Consider the following 13,078-nt stretch of genomic DNA (forward strand, 5'->3'; position numbering starts at 1 on the left):
CTATATCTACACTACCACCTATGTTGGCAAAATGTATGTCGCTCAGGGGTGTGAATAAACCACCCCGCTGAGCAACGTAAGTTACACTGACATAAGCACGGGAGTGCAAAGCGCTATGTCGGCAGGAGAGCTTCTCCCGCTGATATAGCATCTGCCATTTGCTGAGATGGTTTTATTATGCCGACGGCGGAGCTCTCTCCCATTGGCATAGAGCGTCTTTCCCGCATGCACTGCAGTGGCGCAGCTATATCAGTACACTGCGCCGCTGCAGCGATATATGTGTAGGCATGGCCTTAAATTCATAACTCTCTGCTTGACATTAAAAACCATGGATTTAACAGAGACCCTGGATTTATGGTCCATTACAACAATTTGTAACATACCCTGCTGCCTACTAACCCTCCATTGTCATCCACTGCAAAGATACTAATTGCCAATTCATTTTAAGTGGTCTCCTACAACATGTGACCCCCTTTTGCTTAATAATCTGTTCCACCTTAGAATCGTAGAAATTTAGGACTGGAAGGGACCTCAAGAGGTCATCAGGTCCAGCCCCCTGCACTGAGGCAGGACTAAGTATTATCTAGACCAGTGGTTCTCAACCTCAACCTCAGGGCCCATTTGTAAATGTTTATGGCCTGTTGCAACCCAATAAATAGTCTGGGGATAGAGGCCCACGGGTGGTTTCGATTGGATCCTGCCCCCAGGGGGCTTGGGTCCTGCCCAGCATTTACCCCAGAGTGGTGGCTCCTGCAGCTCCAGTGCTGTGAGGCTGGCTGGACTTGGCTTTCCACTCTGGGCATTGCAATCTCAGGGGTTGCAGCACAGCTCAGGTTTGGCTCTGCTCCCGACTGCTCCCCTGAATTTGTGAGAGTGGAGTTGTGATCTGGCTCCTGGGGTGGCATTGCCACTCACTCACATTTGGCATACTGAGACGCCTGTCATGATGACAGCTGGCCCAAATCTGAGTGGCACGGGGACCTCAGAGGTTGCAATAGCTGGAGCAGGGAGGTGAGGCCAGCCTGTCCCGTGGGACGGGAGTCACAGGAGCTGCCATGCGACCTTTTGAAACATTCTGGCAACCCAATGCTGGATCCTGACCCACGGGGGTTGAGAACCCTGCTCTACACCATCCCTGACAGGTGTTTATCTAACCTGTTCTTAAAAACCTCCAGCTTGGACACTCTGGTTACCTTCTCCAGACCTGAGGAAGAGCTCTGTATAAGCTTGAAAGGTTATTCCTTCCAGCAACAGAAGCTGGGCCAGTAAAAGATATTATCTTGCCCACCTTATTACAGACACTTCCAAATCTGTCATGTGTTTGCAGGGCAGCACAGAGGCCAGGTAAACCATGGAAATGATCAGGGGCTGAAGGGATCAATGTGCGAAGGAGACTGGAAGGGTGTAACATGTTCGGCTTGGCTGAGCAGTGCCTGCAGGTGGGGAGGGGACAAGGCAGTTTACAAACCCATGGGCGGCATAAATATCAAGGCGGGAGAGGAATCTAGGGCATGGCAAGGGCTACAGCTAGAAGTGGAAGGAAGCGCATGAACTAAGAGGCCTGGAGCACATCCTCGCAGTGATCTCTGCCAGGCTGGGACTGGCAGCAGGGGCAGCCCATGGCTTGGGGAAAATGCTATATACATGGTCTCCAGTAGAAGGCTGTGCTGCCCATCCATCACGCCTCTTGCGGCGTGCCACAGGCCACCTCGCTCAGCTCAGGGCAGGCCAAGGGCTGCCCCGCCCTGCTCTTGCTACTACCTCCCATCTGCACGAGCCAGGCAGTTTGTCAGGAGCAGAAGCTGTGGCCTTAGCTGCGCCCTCCTCTCCTCTCTGCATTGCTGCCTGCAGTGGTGCTGCTCTGCACGCTCCTTTGACAGGCTGGTCCCTGGCTGAAGGGGTCTCCAGCCCCCTGGCAGAAGGACTGTGAGCATCTCCTTTGAAATGAGAGAATTCCCGGTTCATTTTCAGGTTGAGGAAGGTCTGGCAGAAGAGGAAGTGCACGATCCAGAATGGGTACCTGACCATCTTTCACAGCACGGTAGGGCCGGTGCCTCCATCACCTTCATGGCCCATGCTCAGAAGCAGTGGGCTGAAAAGGCCTGTGGGATTCAGTCCCTTCCAGGGGGGTTGTGCAGATGATTAACACTTTGTTACCCACAGTGAGTCTAGTGGCTTTCCCTGAGCCTGACTGGAATCCCTGGAGTATGATGATTTAGTTGGGGATTGGTCCTGCTTTGAGCAGGGGTTGGACTAGATGACCTCCTGAGGTCCCTTCCAACCCTGATATTCTATGATTCTATGATCTTCTCCAGCCCCGTGCTGCTGGCCTGACCCAATGCCCACTGAAGTCTTTCCTTTGAGGCTGGAGTCTCTGTGTCCTCAGTGGACCACAGGCAAATCACTAGTGTCTTGCCCAGCCTAAGAGCCTGCATGGAGACTGCACCCAGCATCCGGGAGCAGGGAAAAGGTCATTGCTGTAATTTTGTTTATTGTCATTGATGACAGCACCAGCAAAGACAAAGTGCATGGGTTACTGGGAAGGCCGACTGCATTTCATCTGGCCCCTGTCACTGGCCTAGCTGAGCGCTCACAGGCTTTAATGGATTTCCCCTCACAGCTCCTGTGGGAGGCAAGGCAGGGCTGTTATCCCCATGGACTGAGGGGAACTGAGGCCAGAGAGACTAAGTGACTTCCCCAGGCTCACACCGGCAGGCTCCGACAGAGCAGGGCCTTGAGCCTGAGTCTCCCAAGTTTAGGTTTGTCCCTAACCGCTGGGAAGTTCTTCCTCCCTGTTCCCTGCCTCAGTGACACTAATCACTTTAGAGCATGACCGGGACCTGCCCCCAGGGGTTCCTATTCTAGCAATGCTGCAAGTACTAAGGCTCCATCTTCCATCCACTAGCTAAACCGCCCACCGGCCAAGCTGAATTTGCTGACTTGCCAAGTGAAGCCGAACCCGGATGATAGGAAGTGCTTCGACCTCATTTCACGTGAGTCCCATTGTTCATTTCATAATGCCTGGGGACGGCCCAATGGGCAGCTGCATGCTGGATTTCTGACTCAGGGACCCAAGAAGGCGACAGGTCAGGGAACCAATGCAAGCAGGCAGCAAGGTGCAGGACAGGGGCGCTGCTTGTGTGGTTCCAATGGGGAGCTCTAGGCCAGGCCCAGGGCATGGGGATACGGACCAGGTTTGCGAGGCCGTTTACAGTTCTGAGCTTTCAAGCTGCTTGGCAAACACAGAGCCTGGGTGTTGTGATGAAAGGGAATCTCCACAGTGGGATTCACCGGAGTATGCCCATGCTGGACGTCTGGCTGGCTGGGTGGCACTAGCAGGCGAAAGCAGAGGTTTGGTAACAATCACATTGTGATGCAGGCAGCTTAGCCCACCGCAGGCGTTCCTAGGTATTGGTATTGCAGCAGTGCTCCGAGTCAGGGCCCCATTCTGCCTGGTGCTGAACGTGCAGCTCAGTAAAACACCACACCCGGGCTGGCTTCCTGAAAGGACTTGGGGCTGAGGAAAAATTGACAGAGAAAGAGGGGTAGAGCTCAGTGGTGCAGCACCTTCACAGCCTCAGATGCTTGAAGCCTACGGGCATGTGGTCCAGAGCTCTTGCGCCTGGCCCCCCTGGCACCACCTTCAGATGGGGCAAGCAGGGTGCTAACCCCATGCACATTGGCTTCAGAGGCGGAGCGAGTGAGTGGCGTAGGAGCGGCCCCCCTCTGTGTGCTGGACTGTGCCCCTCACCTGGGGAGTGCAGAGAGCTGCCTCTGGGCGGCGTTGGCTCCCTCTGGCGGCCGGTTTGTCTCAGGTCTAAACACAAATGGTTCTGTGTATCTCAGATAACCGCACGTACCACTTCCTGGCGGAGGACGAGCAGGAATGCACCGCGTAAGTACTGGGGTGGGAGCAGGGACTGCGCTGAGTCGTGAGCAGAACGGCCAAGTGGCATAAGGCTTCTTGGGGGGGACAAGTACCAGCCCTGTGAGCTGCTGAATGGGAGCCAGCTCCTTGGGCCATCTCACTCCTCTGCATCCTCCGCGCCTCTCCAGGCGGGGTAGCTAGGCTGAGGCAGAGGCTGCTGATGCCTGATTTGCCCAAGGCCATGGCTGGAATTCAATGGCCTCTGGCTCCCAGGCCTGTGTGTGGAGCAGAAGAGCCAGCAGCCTCCGTGTTGCCCGGCCCTAGCACCGGCCGGAGCAGTGGGACTTGCCTGCAAAGCTCTGCTGCCTCCAGCCTCTTTCTCTTGCCCATCCCCAGCTGTGGACGTGGGGGTTGAAAAGTGGTGTTCTCTGTTGGGCTGCCTCTGTCGGCCCTGCAGGGAGATGCACCAGCCAGAGGGCAACAATGGCTGGTCTGAGTTCACTGGCCCTCACTTCCAAGTTCCTGCCAGTAATGAGGTGTGGGGAAGAGCTTGCTGTGAGCCCACCCTACTCCCTTCTCTGAGCCTGCCCACCCCAGGCAAGTGCTGGGGCAGGCTAAAAGTGCTGGGCAGGTCTGGAAGCACAGTCCCCACCCTGCAGCTCTGAGATGCTGCTCTGCAGCCATTCCGGGGCTCCTCCCAAGTGCCAGGGTGAGGCCATGGGGCAGAGACCCTCCTCAGAGCAATGTGCATGCACAGAACTCGAGGTCTCCACTGCCCCAGGCATTCTCCCCGTGTTAGCCTTGAGCCTGCAGGGGGCGATGGCACAGCAGGGCAGCAAAGGCTCCTGCCTAGCCCTCGCCTCTGCTCCCCCGTGCACCAGAGTACAGAGCCCGTACCCCCTTCCTGACATGGAACAGGGGCCCCTCTGACAACAGCTTCCTCCTCCTCGCAGCTGGATTTCTGTTCTCAGCAACAGTAAGGAGGAGGCTCTGAATGTGGCCTTCAGCCAGGTGCATGGCAGTCGAGAGAGCAGCATGGAGGGGCTGACCAGGGCCATCATCGAGGAGATCAAGTGCATGCCAGGGAACAGTGTGTGCTGCGATTGCTCAGCCCCAGGTGAGCGTAGTCATGGGAGGACGGGACAGGGACAGGGACAGGCACCCTACAGCTGCTGCGCAGTCAGCACCCAGCACAGTGATGCAGTGACCCTGCTCCAGCCAAGCCAGCAGCCGTCTCAAAGGCAGCTGCTAGCCCCTCCGCAGCCCTGTACTCCACTCACAGCATGGGGCTGCTGGAGCCATGAATGGCAGGGAGCATCTGGGCACCCTACCCCCACCCCAGCCAGCACACCACGGCTCCCGTCCCCCTCACCAGCGCCATTCAGGGGCTTTCCACAGCTTCTTGGGAAAATGCCCTGCATTCCTCCCTCCTACAGAAATACCTGGTTTGGCAGGAGCCCCACATAGAGCTTTCCCTGAATTACAGCCTTGAGGGAGGGGACCATGGATCTGCCCTCAAACTCCTTGGACTCCCCCCCCCCCACCAGAATCAATGGAAGGATCCTGCTGTGAAACTGCTCAGTGAGAGGAGACCTAGTCCCCTCAACCATCACTTTGCTGAACCCTTTGCACCTCCGAAATCAGTTCCTCCCGCCCCCACTCCGCCCTTTGGCTCCTCCCACTCAGTCACTCCTGCCCTCTGCTGCTGGAATCCTAGGTCCTGTTCTGGTGCCCACAGTTCAAGAAGGATGCTGATAAATTGGCGAGGGTTCAGAGAAGAGCTACGCAAATGATTAAAGGATTAGAAATCTACCTCATAGTGATATAGACTCAAGGAGCTCACTCTATTTAGCTTAACAAAGAGAAGGTTAAGGGGGGATGTGATTAGTCTAGAAATACCTACGTGGGGAACAAATATTTGCTGGTGGGCTCCTCAGTCTACCAGAGAAGGTCTAACACTCCAGTGGCTGTAAGTTGAAGCTAGACACATTCAGACTGTACGGAGGTGTACATTTAGTGGAATGGTTTACTAAGGGGAGTAAAAAGAACAGAAGTACTTGTGGCACCTTAAAGACTAACAAATTTATTAGAGCATAAGCTTTCATGGGCTACTGCCCACTTCATCGGATGCATAGAATGGAACATATAGTAAGATTATATATATATATATATATATACATACAGATAAGTTGGAAGTTACCATACAAACTGTGAGAGGCTAATTAGTTAAGATGAGCTATTATCAGCAGGAGAAAAAACCTTTTGTAGTGATAATCAAGATGGCCCATTTAGATAGTTGACAAGAAGGTGTGAGGATACTTAACTTAAGGAAATAGATTCAATATGTGTAATGACCCAGCCACTCCCAGTCTCTATTCAAACCCAAGTTAATGGTATCTAGTTTGCATATTAATTCAAGCACTGCAGTTTCTCTTTGGAGTCTGTTTTTGAAGCTTTTCTGTTGCAAAATTGCCACCCTTAAATCTTTTACTGAGTGGCCAGAGTGGTTGAAGTGTTCTCCTACCGGTTTTTGAATGTTATGATTCCTGATGTCAGATTTGTGTCCATTTATTCTTTTGTGCAGAGACTGTCCGGTTTGGCCAATGTACATGGCAGAGGGGCATTGCTGGCACATGATGGCATATATCACATTGGTAGATGTGCAGGTGAATGAGCCCTGATGGCATGGCTAATGTGAATAGGTCCTATGATGGTGTCACTTGAATAAATATGTGGACAGAGTTGGCATCGGGCTTTGTTGCAAGGATAGGTTCCTGATTTAGTGTTTTTGTTGTGTGGTTGCTCGTGTGTATTTGCTTCAGATTCGGGGGCTGTCTGTAAGCAAGGACTGGTCTGTCTCCGAAGATCTGTGAGAGTGAGGGATCATTTTTCAGGATAGGTTGTAAATCTTTGATGATGCGCTGGAGAGGTTTTAGATGGGGGCTGAAGGTGACGGCTAGTGGCGTTTTGTTATTTTCTTTGTTGGGCCTTTCCTGTAGTAGGTGACTTCTGGGTACTCTTCTGGCTCTATCAATCTGTTTCTTCACTTCAGCAGGTGGGTATTATAGTTTTAAGAATGCTTGATAGAGATCTTAGAATCATAGAATATCAGAGTTGGAAGGGACCTCAGGAGGTCATCTAGTCCAACATCCTGATCAAAGCAGGACCAATCCCCAACTAAATCATCCCAGCCAGGGCTTTGTCAAGCCTGACTTTAAAAACTTCTAAGGAAGGAGATTCCACCACCTCCCTAGGTAACGCATTCCAGTGTTTCACCACCCTCCAAGTGAAAAAGTTTTTCCTAATATCCAACCTAAACCTCCTCCACTGCAACTTGAGACCATTAGTCCTTGTTCTGTCATCTGCTACCACTGAGAACAGTCTAGATCCTTCCTCTTTGGAACCCCCTTTCAGGTAGTTAAAAGCAGTTATCAAATCCCCCCTCATTTTTCTCTTCCGCAGACTAAACAATCCCAGTTCCCTCAGCCTCTCCTCATAAGTCATGTGTTCCAGTCCCCTAATCATTTTTGTTGCTCTCCTCTGGACTCTTTCCAATTTTTCCACATCCTTCTTGTAGTGTGGGGCCCAAAACTGGACACAATACTCCAGATGAGGCCTCACCAATGTCAAATAGAGGGGAACGATCACGTCCCTCGATCTGCTGGCAATGCCCCTATTTATACATCCCCAAATGCCATTGGCCTTCTTGGCAACAACGGCACACTGTTACTCATATCCAGCTTCTCGTCCACTGTAACCCCTTGGTCCTTTTCTGCAGAACTGCTGCCGAGCCATTCGGTCCCTAGTCTGTAGTGGTGCATGGGATTCTTCCATCCTAAGTGCAGGACTCTGCACTTGTCCTTGTTGAACCTCATCAGATTTCTTTTGGCCCAATCCTCTAATTTGTCTAGGGCCCTCTGTATCCTATCCCTACCCTCTAGCATATCTACCTCTCCTCCCAGTTTAGTGTCATCTGCAAACTTGCTAAGGGTGCAATCCACACCATCCTCCAGATCATTTATGAAGATATTGAACAAAACCGGCCCGAGGACTGACCCTTGGGGCCCTCCACTTGATACCGGCTGCCAACTAGACACGGAGCCATTGATCACTACCCATAGAGCCCAACAATCTAGCCAACTTTCTATCCACCTTATAGTCCATTCATCCAGCCCACACTTCTTTAACTTGCTGGCAAGAATACTGTGGGAGACCGTGTCAAAAGCTTTGCTTAAGTCAAGGAACAACACATCCACTGCTTTTCCCTCATCCACAGAGCCAGTTATCTCGTCATAGAAGGCAATTAGATTAGTCAGGCATGACTTGCCCTTGGTGAATCCATGCTGACTGTTCCTGATCACTTTTCTCTCCTCTAAGTGTTTCAGAATTGATTCCTTGAGGACCTGCTCCTTGATTTTTCCAGGGACTGAGGTGAGGCTGACTGGCCTGTAGTTCCCAGGATCCTCCTTCTTCCCTTTTTTTAAAGATGGGCACTACATTAGCCTTTTTCCAGTCATCCGGGACTTCCCCCGATCACCATGAGTTTTCAAAGATAATGGCCAATGGCTCTGCAATCACATCCGCCAACTCCTTTAGCACTCTCGGATGCAGCGCATCCGGCCACGTGGACTTGTGCTTGTCCAGCTTTTCTAAATAGTCCCGAATCACTTCTTTTTCCACAGAGGGCTGGTCACCTCCTCCCCATTCTGTGCTGCCCAGTGCAGTAGTCTGGGAGCTGACCTTGTTCGTGAAGACAGAAGCAAAAAAAGCATTGAATACATTAGCGTTTTCCACATCCTCTGTCACTAGGTTGCCTCCCTCATTCAGTAAGGGGCACACATTTCCCTTGACTTTTTTCTTGTTGCCTGAAGAAACCCTACTTGCTAATCTCATCATCTCTTGCTAGCTGCAACTCCAGGTGTGATCTGGCCTTCCTGATTTTTGACACTGTCTCCCACAGTATTCTTGCCAGCAAGTTTAAAGAAGTATGGGCTGGATGAATGGACTATAAGGTGGATAGAAAGTTGGCTAGATTGTCGCGCTTAATGGGTAGTGATCAATGGCTCCATGTCTAGTTGGCAGCCGGTATCAAGTGGAGTGCCCCAAGGGTCGGTCCTCGGGCTGGTTTTGTTCAATATCTTCATAAATGATCTGGAGGATGGTGTGGATTGCACCCTCAGCAAATTTGCAGATGACACTAAACTGGGAGGAGAGGTAGATACGCTGGAGGGCAGGGATAGGATACAGAGGGCCCTAGACAAATTAGAGGATTGGGCCAAAAGAAATCTGATGAGGTTCAACAAGGACAAGTGCAGAGTCCTGCACTTAGGATGGAAGAATCCCATGCATCGCTACAGACTAGGGACCGAATGGCTCGGCAGCAGTTCTTCAGAAAAGGACCTAGGAGTTACAGTGGGATGGGCATTTTGGGATGTATAAGTAGGGGCATTGCCAGCAGATCGAGGGACGTGATCATTCCCCTCTATTCGACATTGATGAGGCCTCATCTGGAGTATTGTGTCCAGTATTGGGCCCCACACTACAAGAAGGATGTGGAAAAATTGGAAAGAGTCCAGCGGAGGGCAACAAAAATGATTAGGGGACTGGAACACATGACTTATGAGGAGAGGCTGAGGGAACTGGGATTGTTTAGTCTGCAGAAGAGAAGAATGAGGTGGCTTTGATAGCTGCTTTCAGCTACCTGAAAGGGGGTTCCAAAGAGGATGGATCTAGACTGTTCTCAGTGGTAGCAGATGACAGAACAAGGAGTAATGGTCTCAAGTTGCAATGAGGGAGGTTTAGGTTGGATATTAGGAAAAACTTTTTCACTAGGAGGGTAGTGAAACACTGGAATGCGTTACCTAGGGAGGTGGTGGAATCTCCTTCCTTAGAAGTTTTTAAGGTCAGGCTTGACAAAGCCCTGGCTGGGATGATTTAGTTGGGGATTGGTCCTGCTTTGATCAGGGTGTTGGACTAGATGACCTCCTGAGGTCCCTTCCAACTCTGATATTCTATGATTCTATGATTTCACTCCTGCATGCCCGAGCAATATTTTTATACTCTTCCCTGGTCATTTGTCCAATCTTCCACTTCTTGTAAGCTTCTTTTTTGTGTTTAAGATCAGCAAGGATTTCACTGTTAAGCCAAGCTAGTTGCCTGCCATATTTACTATTCTTTCTGCACATCAGGATGGTTTGTCCCTGTAACCTCAATAAGGATTCTTTAAAATACAACCAGCTCTCCTGGACTCCTTTCCCCCTCATGTTATTCTCCCAGGAGATCCTGCCCATCAGTTCTCTGAGGGAGTCAAAGTCTGCTTTTCTGAAGTCCAGGGTCCGTATTCTGCTGCTCTCCTTTCTTCCCTGTGTCAGGATCCTGAACTCGACCATCTCATGGTCACTGCCTCCCAGGTTTCCATCCACTTTTGCTTCCCCTACTAATTCTTCCCAGTTTGTGAGCAGCAGGTCAAGAAGAGCTCTGCCCCTAGTTGGTTCCTCCAGCACTTGCACCAGGAAACATCTTGTAGGTGTTTGTCTCTGTCTGAGGGATTGGAGCAAATGCGGTTGTATCTTAGAGCTTGGCTGTAGCCAATGGATCATGTGGTGTGTCCTGGATAGAAGCTGGAGGCATGTAGGTAAGTATAGCAGTCAGTAGGTTTCCGGTATAGGGTGGTGTTTATGTGACCATCGCTTATTAGCACAGTAGTGTCCAGGAAATGGACCGCTTGTGTGGATTGGTCTAGGCTGAGATTGATGATGGGATGGAAATTGTTGACATCATGGTGGAATTCCTCAAGGGCTTCTTTTCCATGGGTCCAGATGATGAAGATGTCATCAATGTAGCGCAAGTAGAGTTGGGGTGTTTGGGGACGAGAGCTAAGGAAGCATTGTTGTAAGTCAGCCATAAAAATGTTAGCATACTGTGGGGCCATGCGGGTATATATTGTCCCCAAATGTGAAATAGTTGTGGGTGAGGACAAAGTCACAAAGGTCAGCCACCAGGTTTGCTGTGACGTTATCAAGGATACTGTTTCTGACGGCTTGTAGTCCATCTTTGTGTGGAATGTTGGTGTAGAGGCTTCTACATCCAGAGTGGCTAGGATGGTGTTTTCAGGAAGATCACCAATGGACTGTAGTTTCCTCAGGAAGTCAATGGTGTCTCGAAGATAGCTGGGAGTGCTGGTAGCATAGGGCCTGAGGAGAGAGTCCACATAGCCAGACAATCCTGCTGGAGAGGGGTGACTTCTCCAGCCCTGGCAAATTTTGAATGAAGGATTATTTGGGGTTCAATGGCCTGTGTACGCAGGAGGACAGATTAGATGAGGCCTTGGAATCTGAGAGTATTAAAAGTGGGATGTCGGGCAAGAAACCCCAGGAACTGCCTTGTACTGGAGCACTGGCAGCGCGATCACCTCTGCTCTGGCAGCAACCTACAAACCCCGTCAGCATTTGCCCTTTTCCCAGGGGTAAAGGAGGCACATGGAGGGGAATGACTTGGTCAAGGTCACCCAGCCAGTTAGTGTCAGAGTCTGGCATAAAGCCAAGTCCCATGCTCAAGCCACTAGCCTACAGTTCTCTGTGCCCCCCCCAAGGCCTGAGCTCAGACATTTCCAGGCACTGGCGGCTGGCATGTCGTGTGAGACTGACTAAGTCAGGTTCTTTCTTTGAGTTTCATTGCTAGGGAGCTAGCTCCAGAGGGGGCATGGCCCTTTACAGACAGAGCCAATAGTTAGGCAGGTCCCTGCCCAGAGCAACATCCAGACCAAGCATTTGTGTGAGTTGCACCTAAGCTAGAGCACTAGCACACAGGGACATGGACCTGCGAGGACAAGGCACCAACCTCTCGTTCCAGAGAGGGAACTGGGGGGGAGGAGCAGTGGCCTGGAAACTCCTTCTAGGGGTACCTTTAAAATCAGTGAATTTATGCCCCCCATTCCCAGACCCCCAGGGGCAGCCCATTATTACCAGCAGCTATGGAGAGTGCATTTCCATGGGTCGTCAGGGAAAGAGCATCTTCACCAAATAGCTACAGCAGTGCAGCTGCACCAGTGCCGATGTGCCATTTTAAGTGTAGACCTGCTCTGTGCAGCATGCACAACCCACAGCAATGGCATGGCAAAGCAGCCAGCAGACCTGTCGGCCCCATCCACAAACTCCAGGGGGATGACAGCATCCAAGGGGGGGGGCTCCCTGACCAGACCCAACAGGGGCCAGTTTGGGGGAAAGGGCTCCCCACTCTCCTCCCACCCCTATCCAAAGCTGGGACATTTTCAAATTATTTTTACATGTTTGCCATAAACAGCCCCCTTTGCCATCCTCCACTCTGTCAATCGTGTAAAGTCAAGTGGCCAGAGGCTCCTTGGACCCCATGGCACTTCCCCTTCCTGTTCTCACATTTTTTTCTACAGCCCAGATTCTCTATTTTATCCAGTTATGCCTCCCTGATTCTGTTCCTGGCCCCTGGCACAGACTAAAGCATCCTGGTGGCTGCTCTGATTTGCATCAGCCAGCTGTGGTCCCTGAGGGACTATCCACCAGAGACTGCCAGAGAGCATTGTGCTCCAGCCACTCCCCTCCGAGGTGCCGGAGGCTGCATGTAGGAAAGCAGAGGAGCTCTGACAGCTCTAGGCCCAGCAAGGATTCCCTCAGTAAAGTGCACCTGATCTGGGGAGGGGAATCTGGCTCTTGCTGTCCATATACCTTCATTCCCAATGTAGCCTCCCTTCCACTCTCCTTCCTTTCCTGTCTCTGTCCCAGTCCATCCTCCCACCTTCATCCTCTCCCTTCTCCATTTCCACCACGTGCTCAGATGCCCCACTGTAGGCCAGGGGGTGTGGGGGGTGAGACTGAGTGGTTGACAAGGTGCCTTGTTCACCCCACCCTGTACCCCTGACTGCCCAGCACCTCTGGCAGGATGGGGGTGCTAATCAGAGCAATGTGCTGTCTCCCCAACAGACCCAAGCTGGCTCTCCATTAACCTGGGCATCCTGATCTGCATCGAGTGCTCCGGGATTCACCGAGAGATGGGCGTGCACCACTCCCGCATCCAGTCGCTGTCTCTGGACAAGCTTGCAACTTCCGAGCTCTTGGTAGGGAACTGCCCGCGTGCGCTCCCTCAAGGCACCCCCTCCCGCGCTCTGCCACCGCCTGTGCTGCCTCAGGGCATCCGCCTGCTCCTCTGCCGCCCACGCACGCAGTTCCGCAGAGCCCC

At 51.8% G+C, this 13,078-nt stretch overlaps 1 protein-coding gene across 3 annotated transcripts in view; it reads left to right on the plus strand.

Annotated features, from left to right (window-relative positions):
- LOC119842208 (arf-GAP with SH3 domain, ANK repeat and PH domain-containing protein 2-like) overlaps nucleotides 1–13,078 on the plus strand; it is a 119,769-nt gene that overhangs the window by 50,736 nt on the left and 55,955 nt on the right. For all 3 annotated transcript variants that reach the window (XM_043496136.1, XM_043496134.1, XM_038370105.2), the window contains 5 exons: nucleotides 1,972–2,041; nucleotides 2,906–2,993; nucleotides 3,847–3,895; nucleotides 4,822–4,985; nucleotides 12,823–12,956. In XM_043496136.1, coding sequence (XP_043352071.1) covers nucleotides 1,972–2,041; nucleotides 2,906–2,993; nucleotides 3,847–3,895; nucleotides 4,822–4,985; nucleotides 12,823–12,956 — 505 coding nt within the window. The remainder of the gene's footprint in view (nucleotides 1–1,971; nucleotides 2,042–2,905; nucleotides 2,994–3,846; nucleotides 3,896–4,821; nucleotides 4,986–12,822; nucleotides 12,957–13,078) is intronic.

This window comes from Dermochelys coriacea, chromosome 13 (genome assembly GCF_009764565.3).
Source record: "Dermochelys coriacea isolate rDerCor1 chromosome 13, rDerCor1.pri.v4, whole genome shotgun sequence".
NCBI classification, from domain to species: Eukaryota; Metazoa; Chordata; order Testudines; family Dermochelyidae; genus Dermochelys; species Dermochelys coriacea.